Source organism: Camarhynchus parvulus, chromosome 3, assembly GCF_901933205.1.
Source record: "Camarhynchus parvulus chromosome 3, STF_HiC, whole genome shotgun sequence".
Taxonomy (NCBI): domain Eukaryota; kingdom Metazoa; phylum Chordata; class Aves; order Passeriformes; family Thraupidae; genus Camarhynchus; species Camarhynchus parvulus.
In genome coordinates, this window is record NC_044573.1 from 31226517 (window position 1) to 31246740 (window position 20224).

A 20224-nucleotide genomic window follows, 5' to 3' on the forward strand; every position below is an offset into this window, starting at 1 on the left:
AATTACTAATTTTATTTCACTCCACATCAGTTTAGTTCTGCTCCCCCCTCCACATAAGTAATTTATGTTACCCCATCAGCCCACATTTGAAGCCAGATTTCAACCTTCTCCTCTATTAATCAATAGGGACAGCTGCTGCAGAGGAAGCAGGTAGAATGCACCATTGTGGTGGAAAAGATCTATAAAAACAGCTTTCTACAGTTCTTCAGAAATAGGGGGAAGAGGCAAGGGGACTCAATGCATGCCTATCTAGAAAAAGGAAATATATGCTGGAATAATCTGTCTGGCAGAAATAGTTTTGACGCCTGTGTCGAGATGCAGTAGTACAGGAGCCTACCATGGTTCCTCATACAAAAAAGCCAAAACTGCATGAAAACATGTTGGTGACCAAGTACTGGTCTTCAAGCAGCCCCATGTGTTTAAAGCAATTCCACTTTGGTGGAATTTTTTCTTCTTCTTAAAGCAGACAGGGCGTGCTACCTGAAGATTCCCTCAAGGTTCCTGAGCAATATATTAACAGGTACATCCATGGCCAACAGCCAAATTACCTCTCATCCTAGCCTTAGGAACCAGTCTGCACCACATGAGGAGACAGCCCAGGGGTTCTGATCACTCAGCCTGCTGAAAGGAAAGGCAAGACTCTTCCATCCTCCTCATGCAATACAATTCTCTCTCATGTTCAGTAGAACAGCTTGGGGACAGTCTGACTTGTGCATATAATCTGCCTTGGAAAGAAGAGCCAAACCTATGCCCACTAGCAAGGTGAAGGCCGATTCAGAAAGGATGAAATTCCCAGCATCCCACTGGTAATGTCTGTGCTTTCTGTCCATGCTATTGCCCATGGCTCAGGTGCCAAGCATGTTTGCTGCTTAGGATCAATCAGAGTTGTTGATCAGGTGATGAACCCCAGAGCAGGGCTTGGTCTTTCTGCTGCCCAATTCAGACTGACACCACAAGTTGGGGTTTGGGTCTCCTCAGACAAATGTATTCTGGTTCTCCATCGTGAGATCCTTCACCACTTGGCTGAGCTACTGATTTATTTTCTGCTTTCTTCACCAAAAGAGGAATGCATCTGCTAAAAAGGGTGCATAGCATATTTTAAAGACAAATCTGACCAGCTGCAGGAAAAAAAAATTAGTTGTCTTCATGGATATAAGTCCAAGTGACAATGCACAGTTCCCTTTCAATGATCAGTTCTGAAAGATTTCTGATGATGCAGGTGGCCAGCCCCTCACAAGCAAAAAGATTAATAATTTTAGTAGATAGGCTTTCCAGGATAGCATAGTAAATATTAATGTTATCTGGTTTTTTTAAGCCAGCCTCATACTTAGCTTCTATTTGACACAAACAGGGCCATAAGCTGCTCATACAAGGTCTACTCATTTCAACATAAAGACAACTAAATCTGACTGAATTTAAAACTAATTTATTTCTTTTCAGGAATGCAAAACCAAAGAAAGATTTATCTAACTTTCACAGAGATAAAAACCAAACAACAAACCTAAATGAGTGAAACAATTGCAGCAGAGCTGGCAATCACCTTGCCATAACCAAGATATTCTAATAAAAATATCAGTGCAGAAGGTAGCAGACCAAAACATGGAATGAAAAAAAAAATCATAGTGAGAAAAACTAGAAATTGCAATATTGATGTTTGAGAAAGGCCAATAGTAAACAATGATATATACAGTTCCAGGGTTCAAAGATGATGACAACAAAACTCACAAAAATTACCAGCAACTTTCTCCAATCCTTAGCTTAGAGCACAAATATATTGATAATTTCATTTAAGATCTCCTGTAAGAAGAATTTACTGTAAGATTTCCTGTCTCAGAAATCTAAAAAAGACATAAGGGAAACTAAAGCTAGTAAAATTGTAAAAGCCTGATTTCTGGGGTTTTTTTTAGGCTCACAGGTTAGATTAATTCCCACATAAATAGAAGGAAGTGTTAAAACATTTCTCCTCCTTTTCTAGCTAAAAATTTCTCCTCATCTTTTTTTGAAAGAGGATAATTTTTGGTATTGTGTATTTTTAATAAATGATACTTAAAATATCTGTTGCCAGTACATCAATATGAATGTACAGGCCTACCCCTGCTATTCTCTGACTCATAGGAATTTGGGATATTAGAATCACAGAGAAAAGAAACAACTTCTCAAAAGACAATTTCACTGACACTGATATTAAAATACCTATTTCCTTTTGAACACATCAGAAAAAGACATTCCACATATATCTGACAAAGTATTTGATATATTCTTACTGGTTATCAAAGGATCAATATCTCTTTTGGTTATGTAGCGGAAATCATCAAATCCCTGGAACAGGTAGTGTCATGAAATTATGAGGATATATAGTTATTAATTATTTAATTAAATTTAAGTTTATTAAATTTAAATAATATGTAAATCTTGATTAAAAGCCGATTTCCCTCAGAGATAAGGACTTCCATTAGTAATATTCTTTTACTTGTGCAGTGAGGAGATTACAGGGAATTTAAACAAAAATAAATTGATTTTTGTGGAAGAGCATGCCCTTTATTCTTCACCATGAACAGTCATGCTATGTTAGGATGCTGCTACACATAACAACTCCTTTGTCTAATTAAATCCTTTAGAGTTTCCTTTGTGATCCATATGGGTATCTTTGTCAAAAATGATCCCCATTAAAACACATACATTCTTTTTGATCTTTGAAAAGTGTATCTTATCCTTAAAATCGCGATTTTATCAGATATAGATAACTAAGAGGAGAAATGTGTATGAGATTGCTAGAACTCCTGAGAGAGACTAATTTCTTTCAGCAATTATTGAATTCTCTTTACTATTTTTCCACGCAGTTTTACACAAAGCAAGTTCATTCATGCAGTGCCAATGTGCAATCCCTCTGTGGATAGGGGTTTTTGAGCCTCAAAATTACAATTAGGAAAGCAGAGACGAAAGAAATATACCTAGCACAAAGAACCTTGTCAGCTGGTTAAATCTGATCAATGGTCTATTTTCCAGTGCTTCAGGATCATCAGTACCATACACGTGTTTTGTTAATTTACTTTGCTATTGCTCAAAAGAGGAAAAGTATCTTGTCCCACAAGGTATCAGCCCAGACTCTCAGGTTTCGTTGCCTACTGTTAAAATGGCCACAGAGAATTGAAACATCTCTCTAATGCACTGTCTTTTTATTTGCTTGGGAGCTGCACACATCAGCGACAGTAACAGTTTCAGACTTCTGACATCTGTGAACCAGAGAAAGCTGAAGAATTACAGGGTCATAGTGCAATACCAGCAGTGTGCATTTTATGCATCATCCAAGTCTGCATTTTAAACAGCAGGAACATCACGCAGCAGCCAATGGCAGAACGACATAAAGACCTTGGTCTTACCCTTTGTTTTCAAGTCGTTTAATACCTTGGATTCCACGGGCAGTTTATCGCTCACGAGCTTTATCTCAATATTTCGGGACGCCAGTTCCAGCAATTTTTCAAAAAGACGCTGACCCTGGGAAGGACATTAAAGAAAAGTAGAAGCTTTTAGACACAGAATTGATCAAACTGCATATCAACAAATTAAAAAAGCACATTAAAACAAAAACATTATAAAAAACATCTGAGTAACTATGTTCCTAGATATCATTAAACCTATCCTAAAGCTTTGAAACTCAATTTCATTTTCTTAGAGAAATACTGTTCTGAAGGCCACTAAGGTTTCTTACTTTTCCCAGACTGTGCAATATTGACAAGGTGACAGGTGTCAGGCAGAAAACGAAGTGTCCAGAGGTTTTATGCTGCATAAGCACATTTTGACATTAACTTTCTTCTAAATAATCGCAGTCTGTTCACTAAGTATTAAAAGCTCAAGGAAAACAGTTTATTACATTTTTTTCTGTATTGAGTGATATTTTTTCAAGTGGTTCTAATCACAGTACAACACATTCCCAAGTAGTTGCATGCTCATCTTCAGATGAGTTATACCAAGAAGGAAAATAATTATCAGTAGGTATTTTATGTGCATTTAATTCTTATGCTGCTGTAAACGTTTACTATTTAAACCCTATCTCTAACACAGAACAAGAAAAGGAAAGTCATACTGAGCTGTATACATATAAAACCAGAAATTTCATATGAAACATAAAATTTTTATTCACCATGTTTTTCCATATCCAAGAAACAAACAAGAGGTAAAACTTCTGATTGCATTGTAAATGTTTAAATTTTATGTTGAATATTTTAAATTAAATAAAAAATTTTAGTAACACCCAACTAGACCATGTGTTGTTGTAGTGTTACTATAATTACAACCAGAGTTCACTTCCTTGGTACTGTCCTAACCTAGTACTGCAGACACCACATTCAATTAGCAGTCCAATACAGAAAGACTTTGGGCTTTTGCACCTGACAAAATGCCTGCCTACCTACACAGTTCACTTTAGATTCAATGCATTGTTTGCCTCAGGGTAAACCTAAAACAAAAAAGCAATAGCTATACATCAACTTTCAAACATACAGGTAGAAGATACAGCTCTTCACAGAAACATCTAACATAATTCTCTGCACAAACAAAGAATCTTAAAATGATCCTTCCATTCAACAAAAATGAGCAAACCAAGAGCAGTTCAGGTTGATATAATATGATGCAGCATGGAGGAACAAAACCTCTGACAAAAGCCCTCCCAACACTCTAAAAACCCATTAGCAGCAGAAAGTGGAAAGCCTAGAAATTTGCCCTGTAATTGCCTAGACAGATTGATACTTTGAGCCTTGCTGGGCTTTAAACATTACACAGTCACAGAAAGTAATGCTTCCCCTGTCTAAAGTACAGACCTATTTCCTAATGTTCACTTAGTTTGAATATATGTGGCAAAATAAAAATACCCATCCCCCTAAAATATAGCTTTCTCAAAAATAGAGGCTGCAATGGAAACAGAACTACTGCTTTTACTTTTGTAATGTATGCCTGCTTGCTCACTCAAATCCATAGTACAGCTCCCTGCTCATCCCAGGGCTCACAAGAACTTTGCAATGAACACAATGCTGCTGTAGTGAAAGCATTAAAGAATAGCTAACAGAACAGAAAAACAAAAACATTCCTTGCATGAAGTTCCAAGTGCTTCTTTTACTCAGATTCAGCATTTCTCAAGGTTACTAGGTGGTTCCATATGTAAGAAATATCATCCATGATTTTAACTCACACACCCAAGAGTCCTGAGTTGCTCTGTAAGTTTAAGGAGTGGCTTTCCCTCACATACCTCATCAAGCTAGAAAAATCCTTAATTATTACACCAGAGATTATGTTTGGTCTTTTTAAGAATGAGAGCATATGTTACAGAGAATTCAAGAATTAATGAGATAAGAATGTGGAGGAGATGGATGCTCCACATAGAGTTATGCAGCTGCTCCAGCATGGTTCTGGGGGAGCAGAGGCGCACTGACTGGTGTTCCTGAGTGCCCTGCTCCCACCAAGAGGGTTTCTCATGCAAGTGCTACTGTCTGGCACTGCTAGAATCTATTCAAATCTGAGAACAGCCATGGCTGTCCTGCTGTCTCCTGAATTCCCAACCCTTGCTTTGCCCCATCCCCCAGCTACCCCAAAGCATCAGGGTCCTGGAATGTCAGAGCTCAGCCAGCCTTTGGATATGCTTCATATGGGTCCAGCACTTTTGGTTTTCATTAGCTACATCTTTGCAAAAGTCAGCTGGGAAATTCAAAGATTAAAAGGTTCGCATTATGCATATTAACTAATATAAATGTAAGTAGAAAAAGCTACTCAGGTTCTCTGTGTTGATTCCATTTACTAAGTAGACAAACACCGTTTTTGTTTAGGTTATCTAAAAACTCATTTTGTCTAGAAGAACAGCAGAAAACTGGCATACAGAAATAAACATGGAAAATGCATTCATAAATTTGATGGAAAATTATTATCATTATCAAAACAAATTAATGGGTTAACTGTTTTGACAAAGAAATGCTTAGAAAGTTAATATCTAAAACTGATAAAATGAATTGCTTCAGGGGATGGATCCTAATTTTACATAGGGAACTACAGCAGTTATTTTTGGATATTATTGTCACTTCTACCTGCAGGAAATTATATTCACACATGATTTATAAAAGCTTTGATAAACAAGCCTGGACTTTCTGTATTAATTGCAGTTTGGACAAAAAAGAATCTGGCAGCACCTCCTGAGTTTTCCCTGATGTAACCAACACAGCTGTCTCCTACAGGCCGTGCTGCCTGCTGAACAGCCTATCCTATGGATTCATAGATTGCTTGGAGTGCAGCCCTGCATTCCAATGAAACCATCTCCTCTGAAAATGCATCTGTTTTCCCATCAGGGACACCACAAGCTATTCAATTATGGCATTTTTTTCCAATAATGTTTATGAATGGTAAAACCTCAGATTGATTCAACATTTAAAACATCTCTAAGTAGTGATGGTTAAAACTAGGAATGCACTCACCACAAATATTTGTGTTTATACAGGTACATAAAAACCACCACCTGTAACAAAATTGGAAAGAATTCCCTTTATCTCACCTGTCACTGCATCATCCCTCAGCAGGCATTCATACCCCCAAGGCTTAAGTTTGATGAACCAAACTATGAAAAATTCACAACTTGCTTTTAAAAGCAAGTACATACTCCACTAAATAGGGTTACTAGAAATTCTTCCCACACTGCTGAAGAACCTAGACTTCTTCTCCATTAATATTAATTTGAAACTCAGTTTCTACACTTTCTGACATGTTTACTTGCAATTTTACTGGTTTGTTCCATGAAAAGGAAAAAAGATGGGACAGAAGGTCTGAAATGTTTTGTTACTGCTGTCAGAACATTTGAAATGCTTCTGCTGAATACAAACCCTTATGCTGTCATTCAGACCACATTCCCTTTGTGAGACAATACCAGGCTGCTGCACCACTACGTGACAGTGATCAGAAGCATTGCTATATACTCAGTTTGTGAGGACTGAGAAAGAGGAGCAGCCAAGTGCTATGAAACTGTGGCTACCTTATAGCAAAATCTGCATTTTAACAAACAATACCATCAGAAATCTCCTTATCCTGATAAAATATTCTCTTACACTTTTCGCTGGGCTGTTTGAAAAACATGAGAAGTGAAAAAAGAGAATGTAGTAAGTATTTATCACATGAAAATGTGATAAATTTATATAATTTTAATTTATAGAATGTAGTAAGTGTTTATCACATGAAAAAATTTACTTTTGCATAGTGGCTTTAAACCAACATAAATCTCAAACATCGGTCCCAACTGTACCTGCCGCAGAAAACTGGTGAATTAAAATAACCCCGAAGTTGTCAATACCAAAAGGTCCTGAAATTTCCCCCAAAGCAATTTACTGGCAGACTCTCAACAGGCTGACTGTAGCCTGGCTGATTTCCCTTGTCTGCTCTTGTCTCTGTCACCATAGGTTCCTCATTAGAAATAAAATGGGGAGATACAAACATGAAAATTATGTATTTACTGAAGGACTCTCAAATTGCATTATTGTATTCTCCAGTAACACAGATTCCTACAGTTTGGAAAATGCTTATCTTTTTAAACCCACAGAAGAAGCCTGGTTACCTCATAGAGTTTTCTTCTGGTTTTATGTATATATTTCTACTATTTTTTCCCAAGTTTTCCCATAATCAAGCCTCTGGGTATACTTCTAAAACATGACTAAAAACCATAGCATGCTGGCAGAAACCAATAGAGCAAATAAATCAAGAAATCCTAACTTTTACAGCTGGTATTTAATACAGAACAAAGAAGCTTAAATGCTTTCCTCAATTCTTCTAACCAAACAGTAAATGGAAAGGAAAGGAATATGCTTTCATTTTAAAAACCCTCCTTCCATTGAATTTATTTTCTATGCCTTAGTCAGTACCAGGGAAATGCCACCACCTGAAGAGGAGAGATGTTTATGTAAAGATAAGCTTATAGATCTCTATAGCTGATCCCATCCAATTTCCACTGGGAGCTGCTAGATTTGGAGATATCCTCTTCTTTGTATTTATTTGCATTTTTCAATAATTTTCAAGGAAGGGAACTTAAGCTCTTGCACTAACATTTGTTCTACCAAACAAATCACTTAAGCTCCTTGGGTAATGCATGTGTGAGTGACTCATGACTTCTCAGCAGAGATTCATTACAAAGCTGGACAGCTGCCGTACATGAAACAGAGTATCAGATGGATGGGGGACTTCTCCCACCAAGCCATATGGGAGATGCACAGTAGGTTGGTGAATAAAATCAGAAGTAACTATTTTTTATGTGATACTTGTAAAAATCAGATGCAGATCTACCCCTGATCATCTTATGTTTATCCAAATATCCATCCAGGGCCAACTGTGTCATCCTCATGGCAATACCAATAAGCCATGATGGCATTGATTCTGATTTGTGAAAAACAAACTGAAGTTTGTGAAGGACTTGCTGGAAATCTAAAAGGTCATTCTAAATTAAAGTTTCAAAACATAAGACGACCCAGAGGAAATGAACTGTGAAAACTGTGAACTGGCATGATCTTGTATTCACCTCTCTCTTGGCACTGAAAATGAATCAAAAGCCATCCTCAAAAAAAGAAAAAAGGCTCCATTTTCCACTACTATCTCTAAACAGAGATTACCACAGGAAGAGCCACATACTCACATTTCACAAAAACCTCAATGCTGCTAGGGTGACAACTACCCTGCTATTTGAAAATGCACATATGACAATACAAACTCGCCAAAATATGTGGATTTCTTCTGAATGAGAGAAGCAGCATAGAGAAAACTCACTATTTTGCCAAGCAAATATTTGTTTATTTGACTGCTTTATCTGTTGTAGAACAGAAACACTGTCTCATCATGTGTCTGTCTTTAGAGAATCCAATTTAGCAAAACTCATCATCTCAGATGACTGAGCGCGGCTGTTGTGACCTGGACAGCTCAGTTGGCAATGAATGTTTATTTACATTTATAACAAAAAACCACAGACATGCAAGAGTCAAGGACACCAGGTAACGTACCCACAAACAAAAATACAGAAAAATACAGCAGGAAGTTCTGCAATTTTATATATGCAAATGTATATGTATCTATGTATATCCAATATACATTTGGACAAGACAGACAATATGTATACATACAGATGGCACATATATTGGGCATATATATGTATGTGTGCATACAAAGCTGCAGAATTTCCTGCTGTATTTTTCTTCAATATATATATTGCCAATATGTGTGTGTACATGTACTCACATATCTATGCATGGGACTACAGAGACGTATATAGAGAATGTAATTAAACCTTGTAACTAACTGAGAAAAAGAAATCTAGCCAACTCTGCTTTTCTCCTTCAAAAACCCATGTCTGTTCAAGCACTCTTGTGGAGAACCTTGCTCTCCAATATGACTTGAAGATTCATAAAATGGAAATTGCTAATTATATAGCAGGATGTGGGTCCGTATGGAAAATTGTTATGTCCTTAATTTCTAAAAAACACGACTCATTCAAGGAACAACTAGGACTCATTCACTAAGCACTCTACTACCTGGGAGTTTTGTATCTCATCCCCTTATCTTTCATAATGCTTCTGCCATGCTGGGCAAATTTCCCCAAACTCAAATTGTAAGGACTTGAGGGCATTGGACTTTTTTTTCAAACAATTACTAGATTAGAGTTATTGAAGCTTCTCTGAAATTTCACTTCCACTTCACTGAGTGGAGAAAGCAAATGTAATGATACAAGTTTTCTCCCTTCCCTTTCACAGAGTGAGCTTTGTGTACATTCTCTGGGAGAGCAAGCTGCTAAGAAACACTGCCTCTTGGCAATTTTTTAGCAATCAGACTGGCCAATAACAATATAGTGCTTTAGCATGAATAGACAAGCTTGACAGAAAGATCTATCAGCGCTTCAGCCCACGCTGCTGTACAAATGAGAAAATGACTGGAATATTAATTGCCTTTAATCAGAAGTAATTACTCATTTTTGTAAGACTACTAGCAGGCAGAAAAAGATAGCTAGAATAGAGTATTATGAAAAATGTTTTATTTTTTCTGGCTATAACTGTGCATTTGAGGACAAAAGACCAAATCCACTTCTTAGACGTCTATTCCTCCTTTCCCTGCTGAATGGTATCTTACAGCTTTTACTTTGCAATGCGAATGTGGAAAAGGGAATGGATTTGATGCTTAACTACTGGAATCCCAATTTCAATTTTGCTATTTTATCTGTTTGGGATTTGTTAGGCTCTGCCAGTTTTGAAGCAAATGACATGCTGAATTTTTTTCAGACAAAATATTTTTGAAAGATTCATGCACATATCAATTCATGCACATCCTAGACACATCTAAGGCCCTATCTCCTTGAATTCATCTGCTTGAATGGCAGTACATGGGTTTGAAGCTACTTAGGCAATACATTTTAAAAAAGCTTAGCTGCACAATTACATTGCAAAAAAGTCAATATTTTGATATTCCTCATAAATTTATTCACAAACCACATTCCAATATTTATAAGCATTCTAAAATGTAGGATTTGCATTACATTTTCTATTCATCTGCTCACCTTATATTTTCAGTACTCTAAATGGACATGCAGCAAACTTTTTCTGAAGAAAAGTTAATGTATGCTGCTCAACTGGGCTACTGTCTATTTCAAAAGAAGCAGAATATAGTTGGTTAGAATACCAGGATTTGCCTATCATCTACCAAAAGGCATTTTTTACTCCACCACATCTACAGAACTAGAAAGGAGAGCAAAGAGTTTTTGGCACGGCATAACAGAGTTGTTTCATTACAGTTACCTGGCTGTCATTTTAGCACCACTTCATGTCAGCTGGGTGGCTCCTTTCAGCAAACAATCTATCTAGTGGAAAAGAGGAGATACTCTCAGCCTATCCCTTCTTTGATATCTTAGTTTCACAAGTGATGCTGAATGGAAACCTTTTCTGACCATATTTCTAAGAGGATTGCTCTCAAGAATGAAGTGTTTCTTGGCACAGCATCACTGCAATGCATGTCTGCCTTATTCACTGTGATTTATGATTTGTCATGCTGGTTTAATTGCAGAAATCTTGAACACTGCTCCCTCCCAAGACTAATTTAGAAAAGCTATGAATCATCTGATATGATATTGTTCTTTGTAAGTGTAATTCTATCCATCTATTTGCCTGGAGAATTAATTCACATGCTTGCCTTTTATTTCATCAGCAGCACCAAATAGAAAATAATTGTACAGATTTAAAAATATTACCAAATAGGTAGATGTGCTAATATAGATACAACTCGACAGCTTTCTTAAGGTTACACAATGTCTTTCTTTCCTAAAATGGAAATGCTGTAAGTATATGTTGAATGTTATCTTGTTCAAGCACACCACTGCTCTTAGAAACTTTTGTATTGGCAGGAAAATCCCCATAAGAAAATGATTTTTAGACTACCCAAACAAATAGTTCTGCTACAGGGAAGGGTTTTAGTTCTGTAAAATTAAGTTTGACAACAAGGACAGACTGTTAAGGTCCCACTCTTTTGTTAGGCTAGAACATACCTGGCATGCTGATGGATGACTGTGATTGAGGTCCCACTGGGAAGATACTATGTCAACAGACTTTTCAGCCATATTAAGCAAATTCATCCAGCCTTGGAAAAGAGACAAATGGGATGGTGCACTGTCTGAATAGTTGATCCCTTCAGGAATATTTTCCACGAGAGCAACCCTGAGAATAGATAAGGAAAAAATAACCACTTAACAAAAGCACTTTTTTTTATTAGAAGGCTCCATATTGTAAAGAACTTCAGATTTTGGGCTTGGGGTTCAACATCTGCTCCCAGAGGCTCTCAGCAGTTTGCCACCCTGTAACTCTCTCTGAAGCATCTGACTGTCATGCTCCACACTCCCCAGAAGAATGAAATGGGGAAGTGACCTACTCTGAATGCAGCAAAGCCAATCAAGCTTTCAAAGCTGTGCAAAATTAGCTTACACAGGGAAAAGGTTATTTCTTACAACACAGTAAGTGGGAACCAGTCCTTAAGGTGAGCATGGGAAGAAATAAACAATCTCCTCTTGCTTTGCCACTCTCATCTCTGAATATATTTTCTTCTCTCTAAGGAATTTGACAAGATGTACACTCCCTGGAATTCTCTTAGGTCTGCTTTTACAGCTGACATTTTATTACATGGACATCTCTAAATATGAATTCTCCCTTTCCAACTGCTCTAAGCTACCCAATTTTTCTGCTTTTGTTTACCTGTGTAAGGCTCTAACTGGGACCCAGCGGTTAAAAAAAGAATTATGACCTTTCAGTTTCTTGCTCTTTTTGGAAAGCTCTTTGATCTTACTGTCTACAGTATTCAAAACATTTTCAAATTAGAGTACACAAATTCACATGGATATAATCACATCCAGGAAACCAAACAAGCATTGTAGCAAACAGCTCAAAACATGCTCCTCTGCCTCAGGAGAATGAAATGATGTGTTTAATTCAGCACCTCACTGCTAGATTTCCTTAAATTGCAGCAGGTAAAGCTTCTTTCTACACTCAGTAGAGGAATTTTAAAATTAAATAAAGTCAAACAAGTTCTTCAATTCTGTCTTTAGGTAAAGAGAATAAATTTTCATATAAATGCCTCCAACATCTGCCACTTCTACTGTGAATGAGACAAACCAGATGTAGGAAAGCTGTAATAGGAACTCAGAGAACACTCCTCTCTTATACACAAGTACATCAAGCATTTCCACACTGGTTTTGTACTTGTCAATAGTGTTAATTATCAGCTCTAGTAATATGAATATAATTTGTAAACTTTAAGTAAATCATTATTACAAAATTCCAGGGTAAAAGAGATTTGTACATGTTTTGACTCTCAGATTAGTGCAGTATATACTATTAATTCAGTTCATCCTAGAGGGTTCACGTGGAAACTTTTAGAGCTATTTCAGAATATCAAGCACATTTGTAAAGTGAATCCATTAAAAGACCGAAGATTGGTACTCTTAAGCAATATCAAGAAAACCCAGCAAGAATTGTGATAAAGTAAACCCATGGCCATTATCACACTCAATCTCCTGGCCTGGCAAAAAATCCCACCAGCCAAAGCAGAACAGGCACAGTTCCTCCTGTAGGTTCTCTTATTCCCTCAAATCTGTCAAACAACATGGGTATCACTAAGCTGCAATTACCAATGACACTCTCCACAACTTACTTTGAACACACTATTCTATCTATTAACATTTAACTTAGCTACATTGCAGTAATGGAGTTGGAAATCAGCAAACAAGCTGTAAAATGTTAAAAACACAACTAGATTTTTAAATGTCTTTAAAGTATAATTTATTCCAAAACATTCTACCTACCTTGTTTAAAAACTTTCTGAAATAACTACTGCTCTAAAAATTGAAAGCCCTTTTTAAAACATTTTAAAATAAACTTTTTTACTCTAACACTCAGAGGTTCAGGCTTAATTTTGCCAATAATCGTGTTACAGAACTTCATAAAACTTTGGTTAGATCCCTTGAAAGCCTGGCTTGTTCTTTTTCAGTAGTTAGAATTACAAATCATATTGCAGCTCTTAGCATGCCCATGTTTCCAGAACTTTTTAATGGAGAGCTGTAGGATGGCCACCTTCAAAGAGCAAGAAATTGAAGCTGAGACTACAAGGGCATAATACCCTCATAATCCAGTTGCAAAGATCAGAAATTAATGCACCTCTTTCTGAAATCTTCCATCCCCAACTCAATCACACCTAGATACAGTAAAGAGTTATTCTGAATATGCTTCAAATACATTCTTAATACCAAATAATTTTTTCAAAAATAAAATAATGTCAAATGCAGTTCTGATTTAGCTAGAATTTAAAAGTGAACAAGTAGCGACCAAAATTTCCCAACATTAGAATATTCCCTGACATACACAGTGTTTTCTAGTGGAACCCATGCAAATCAATTACACAGGAGCCCACAACATAACTGATAGGACTGAATCTGTCACAGTCTCTTCCAGTGGTTTTAAGTAGTGCTTCCTATGGGCAGTAATGAACTTGTGTCTCACTAGAAAACAGTATCTTAACTTCCACTTCTCCTGTCTCTTTCTCTGGCAAGTTGAGAGCTGCCAAAAATCTAACCCTGCCCCAGAAGGGCTAAGACGATCTGGAGGTCATGTCCTTGTCAAAGGAGGGCCAATGCCAGCAGGTTGATCAGGACACTATCCAGTCAGGTTTTTGCATATTTCCAATATCTCCAAACCCAAAACTCATCATATTTGAGATGACAGACCTGACCCAGCCAAACACATACTGTTTATTTCTGACTTCACATTATTTAGGTGTGCATTAAGCTATAATGCAGGAAGAGTTGTGGGTCATTGCTGTTCACATACATTTTGCTACAGATACCATCAAGATATTCACAAAAGTTTGTCTCTTCCTCATTTGTCATGGGTTAAAACTTTTTATTTTTTCAAAGAAAGTAGCAAGGAAAATTTACTGGGCAATAAGGAATTCAACTCCTCCTAAAAGGACTCTTGCCAAGGACAAGGTGCCTCTTGGCAAGGAAATTTGTCCCGACTATTGAAATAAACTTGCTCTTCACTGGGAGAACATCTCCCAACTTCTAAATCTGCGTAGCATTTACCAGGCTATGGGACCAGCACTAAATAACACAAATGACTGCACAGCTCCTGCTATTGTATAATTTGGGTTTCATTGTGCCAAATGCATTCCCGTTAACAAAACTGTTATTCAGAACAGACACTATCTGATAATATTTTTCCTACTCTTCCATTTTACCAAATAGTAAGTACAAGGAAATGGTCACAGCACCAAGCCTGAGTCTGAGAAGGGTTTGGACAACGTTCTCAGGAACATGATGTGATTCCTGGGATGTCCTGTGCAGGGCCAGGAGCTGGGCCCAATGATCCTGATGGGGCCTTTCCAACTCATCATATTCTATGATTCTATTTTGTGTTCTTTAGCAAAAATGAAAGAAAAAAAAAGAAAAAAAAGACATTTTATCTATCTAGGGCACTAGTTAAAATACTCTTTTCAGAGTGCTGATTTCTCTTTAATAATGAATTGATTCTGCCATAAAATTCCAATGTTAAAACCCAATACCAAGCTCAGAAGTAATACCAAAAAGCCAAGCTGCAAGTTTTTATTCTAAGTGATTTTGCCTTTATAATATTCTCCTTTTGTTTGGCACAATAGCAAAGTTCCAGTGCTTAGTCAAGATAAGTTTCAGTAAAACTTCTGTGCAAAAATTTGAGTTTGCAAGCTCCAATCCCATCAATAAAAGCTAAATTTAGTTTTCATTTTTGTTCCAATATGACCCACAAAGAGGTTCTTCAAATATGGTATTACAAAAACTTCCAGGAGAGAAGGTCACTCACAGACCTTGAGTAAAGTTAGACATAGTGACATAATTTATTCTGCAAAAATGGCATATTAACGAAGCAAAACACAAGTGTACCATGGCGATTAAAACAGATTTTTGCAATCCTCAACCTCATTAGCAGATAACCTTACACCTGTTGAATGAAGATGTCCTTCCCCTCTCTGATTCCCTGGTGCTCTGTTTCATTTGACAATGCCAACATAGGCTTGTGTCTTCAGTTTTACAGCTGAATATCCTCAAAACTACCTCACACAGACTGAGAATGTAATGTTACACATTTTCTGTGAAGTTGGACAGAGAGACAAGGGTCAGAGTGAGATCCAAGCTCCTCTCAGCTTACAGAAATGGGGCAATAGAATGGTATTTAATGCCTACCACAGAACAGACCATGACCTCAATAATAAGACTCTTCTGAGCTCAGCTATGGCTTGCATTTAGCAATTCCAAGTGAATTTTATACTTGGTTAAGGATTCTTGTTCATCTTTGACAGTTCTTTGGTCAGAAAGCAAGAAGGATTGTTTCTGATGTCACACCAATTTGCTCCTCAGAAGGAAACAGGGGTTCTTAATTTAGCACGTGGGTTAATTAAAGTAGAGAGGGCTAGGACAGGCAAAATAGACAGATGCTATATGTCTGTCTCTTGAAAAAATCTGGGGCTATTCACAGAAATTTATAGTTCTGTCAGAAAATTTAGCTCTGAAAACTCACTAGTATAAAAGGAATATTTTTTTATGGTTCACACCATATTAAAACAACAAACTCTGGAACATTATTCACTTTGGTTTATCTCAATCCACAGTCATCCACTAAAGAAAACCCAGGTCATATGCACTTAAGCATCTCTACATCATCTGAATTTGCTCACCATTAAAGGGAAGAAACTTAGTAAGAAAACACTGCAATGATTTGTATGAGGCAATAAAGAAGCAAAAGATGAAAAAAGGCTTTGACATAAGGCTGCTCTATTTCAGACAAGGGAGACAAACAAAAAAAAAAAGGGAAGATAATTGAGAAAAGTATGCAAGTTCTGCTCCTACACTATAGTCCTATTTAAAGATACCCTCTTGTGATCCCTTTTTCTTTCTTTATTAACCTAGAAGCCCTGGAATCACCATTCCCTGGCCTGAAGGACCACATCTACTCACATAGTTCCAGTTTCACTTATAACACCAGAATCTTAATGTTTATTAAACCTACCATCTTTCTCTTTTTCAATTAAAGCTTTCACCATGTCTCTTTTAAACCCTCCACATCCTTCTTCATCACTTCTACCACTCTTCATACCTTCTACCACTCTTCCCCCTCAGATCTAATCATTAGCTGTCATCCTGGCTAAGATCACCTTCCTTCAGTTCTCAACTGAACCACAGCTCCAGCTCTTGATTCTGAAAAAGATTAAGAAATGCCTTTCTAGACAGGGTACAGTTACAATTTCAAAACATGCAAAACAAACATGTTTTCTGGGTTCACAGAGAAAATATCCGAAAAAAATAGGGAGCGTATAGCACAACTGTATTTGGATACTCTACTTAAAGCCAGTGGTAATGATTTGGAAGATCGAGTGCAATAAGTCTGCTTTGAGATCAGAACTGAAGCATAAAGGTATCCAGTATATTTGGATAATTATACGTTATATCCAGTAAAGTAAAATCAAACTGTGCATTGCATATTTACTTTGTAATTAATTACACCTAATTCTTCCAGTATGAGAAGTTACAAAATGTGCTATCACATACTTATGCTATGAATTTCAATTTTAAATAAAACATGTTTGACCCATTATAAGGAATTCAAGACAGAACATCAGAGCCAAAAGTGAAATGCCAAGCAGCTAAGATAGAATTTACAATGGGCTGTGAGCTCAAGCTCAGTGCTCAAAAGCACCTGGACTACTAGCAAATGAGAACATATCACAAGTTCTGTAACAGTCCTCTAACACTGACAGTCTCAACTGGTGAGGCACGTGTGTGTGTGTGTGTGTGGGTGTGTTTGTATGTGTTTGTATGTGTGCAAGTGCCTGGGTACATGCACACTATGAAAACTCTTTGATGGCATTTACTTGTCTGCTTTTTGAATTTTAGTCATGAAGGCCTTGATGTCCAGAGACAAAATCTTGAGATGATGAATGCTTGGTTCAAGATTATTCTTTGAATTAGATCTGCGGTGAATGAGGATAAATTCAGGTTTATGATATTACATTAAGTATATTTTTCTGCAGACATGCAAGGGACAAAGTTTCATTTGAACATTTCCAAGTATGTGGTAGAGCAGACTAGAGTGATGTTTAAAATGAAAGGCTGTGCTGCCTCAAGCCAAAGAGGGCACACTGCATCTGGGTTTCTGCCCTCCATCACAGGAACCAGTCAGTGACTCCTCACTCACACTGCTCACGTGGGCTAGTATGGCACCAGGGCACCCTGACATAAGAAAGGGTCCCAGCACCTTACACCACAAAAGTGACTAGACTCAGAAGACACAGGCTTGATCCTCTTAAACATGCAACTGCAGAAAGTGGCTGTGGCACAAGAGTGAGAACCAAAAGTCTTGCCAACTTCAAGTATTCACTGAAGTCCAGCCTAAGCACACCAGTTAATTCCTGTAATTAGATGTTATACTTTCCCCTTCTACAGCTGCCTCTTCTTTGCACTTAGCTTCTTTTTTTCTTACTGGTCCACAGAAGAAATTGAAGTATGATAACTATATTTCAAAACATATTTTAACTTCTCACCACTTAGGCCTTTTTATATTGTTTGTAATCAACTTGAAGATCACTCTGTTGCTGCTGTGCCCACATAATTGTTTTTGTGCCCACTCATCACGATGTCTGGAAGACAAATACAGCATGCGAACACGCACAGCACATCCATTAATCCTGGTGGATTTTATGTCCCGCATTCTCGGTTGGTCCGATATAGAAAATAAGATTTTCAGTCAGCACTTATGTCAGTGGAACAATATTGGTTTTTACCACTTAAAGATTAGATTCAATTCTGTAGCTCTATAGAACAAATAACTAGAAGCACTCCTGGAATACCTCTTCTCTTTGGATTGTCCTATGGATGTGCAAAAAGGATGATACCCTCCCTCTGATACCATCATGTTCAGAAGAATGCCCCAATAATCAATAATAAAAAGTCCTTCTGTGATGAATAACACAGTAGCTGTGTTGTAACACACCATAGGCACAAAAGTTTTAAAAGAAAGATCCACTATACAAATTCACCAGTCATCTAAGGTTTAAACCTGTGAATGATTTCTAATTAAACACATTTTAGGTGATAAAATGAAGTTTTCACAGTTGCATTTCAGATGCAGCTTTCAGTTCCCAAAGGCAAAACTGCATGCAAAAGAGGAAAAGAATTGACCAGATGTTTCACAATGTCACCTCTTCCTACTGGGGACAGTATTTCCCTGGAGTCAAAGCAAATCTGAACCTTAGCTGGAAATTCAATCTAGCCTGCCAAAATAATACTGGAACCAAGATAGCAGTCCTATAAAGTATCAAATGAAAAAGGAGCACAAGAAAGAATGAATAGCAAACATTAAAGGCCTTCATTTATTTTACTGACATGACCGATACTTGCCTAAGCTCAAAAAAACATATAAATAAAGTACAATGAGCACAGAGCCTTAAGAAGCCTTAGAACTTTTCATATGGTTTGTGCAGACTTAGGATTTCTTGTGAATTATGCAGAACAGTCCACTCAATACTTATCTTTTTCCTACACTTTTACATATCCAGGTGCATACCAAAATAATCCTTACCATCTGCCCTTTGCTCTCTAAATGCTGACACAAAGATGTTGAAATGCAATTGTTGTTTCAATTGTATAAAACTATTTAGCATCATTAAGACTCAATAAAAAAATCCCATAGAAGAAGAAGAAGAAAAAAATAGAATCTAATTGAAAGGGATTGACAAAATACATATAAAGACCCTTTTGGAATAAAATACTGTGTGGTTTTGCTTCAGGTTTCTAGCTCAGTTATGCCTGAACCATAGCATTAGCATTCCTGTATAAGAATACCTAAATAAATTAGACATTTTAAAATTATTTCAAAAGCAAATTAACTTCTGTGATTGTTAAAGAAATAAATCTGAGAAGTAGTAATCACTAATAAGTATCAACAGCTGAGACTCTGAAATCTGTAACTGGGAGAATTATCATGATAAGAATGCAGAGAACTAAAAAAGTCTTTAGTTTACTGAATTGACTTCTAATTTACTGAGAAGACAGGATGTAGAGTTTAGTCTTTTAGATTTCAGTCTGGCATTTCTCACCAATTCAGTAAAAGTTTTTTCACGGGTTCTGAAAATACAAATCTCAGAAAAATTTATCCTCTTTTATACCTTCTGTAACCATTTATATATATACAGATCAAACAGATAAAGACCTAGTATGCCAGAACATATAAATATTTTATGAAATAATTATAAATATTGCATTGTTTATGACTTGGATAGAATTTTTTTTACACCAGCTAAGGAAAATGACACTATGAAGCTGAGCAGCCAAGCCATCAAAACAGAAACAAGCATATCTACATTTAATAAAGAGAAGTGTAAAAATATAATAAAGCTAAAACTTATATAATCTTTATAATAGAGATCTAGTGTTGATCTTAAATTTCAATTCTGTATATAAACTAATGAAGAATAACATTACTTAATACCTGAAATTAACAACATTAATTAACCACAGACTTAGTTAAGGCTGGTTTGACTGGAAAACCACTACACTATTCCAACACTATGCTTTATTGTCCCAGCTTTCCCATCTTCATCCATGAGAATCAGTGCCTTATTCCATGAGGGAAGAATTACTTGTTACAGTGATAACTAGTGC

The 20224-nt window shown here is 36.8% G+C and overlaps 1 protein-coding gene across 7 annotated transcripts in view; it reads right to left on the reverse strand.

Annotated features, from left to right (window-relative positions):
* PLD5 (phospholipase D family member 5) overlaps window positions 1–20224 on the reverse strand; it is a 165135-nt gene that overhangs the window by 47378 nt on the left and 97533 nt on the right. For 5 of the 7 annotated variants that reach the window (XM_030946466.1, XM_030946465.1, XM_030946468.1 and 2 more), the window contains 2 exons: window positions 11537–11705; window positions 3381–3495 (listed from right to left, as the gene is read on the reverse strand). In XM_030946466.1, coding sequence (XP_030802326.1) covers window positions 3381–3495; window positions 11537–11705 — 284 coding nt within the window. The remainder of the gene's footprint in view (window positions 1–3380; window positions 3496–11536; window positions 11706–20224) is intronic. The other 2 variants (XM_030946471.1, XM_030946472.1) reach the window with 1 other exon arrangement.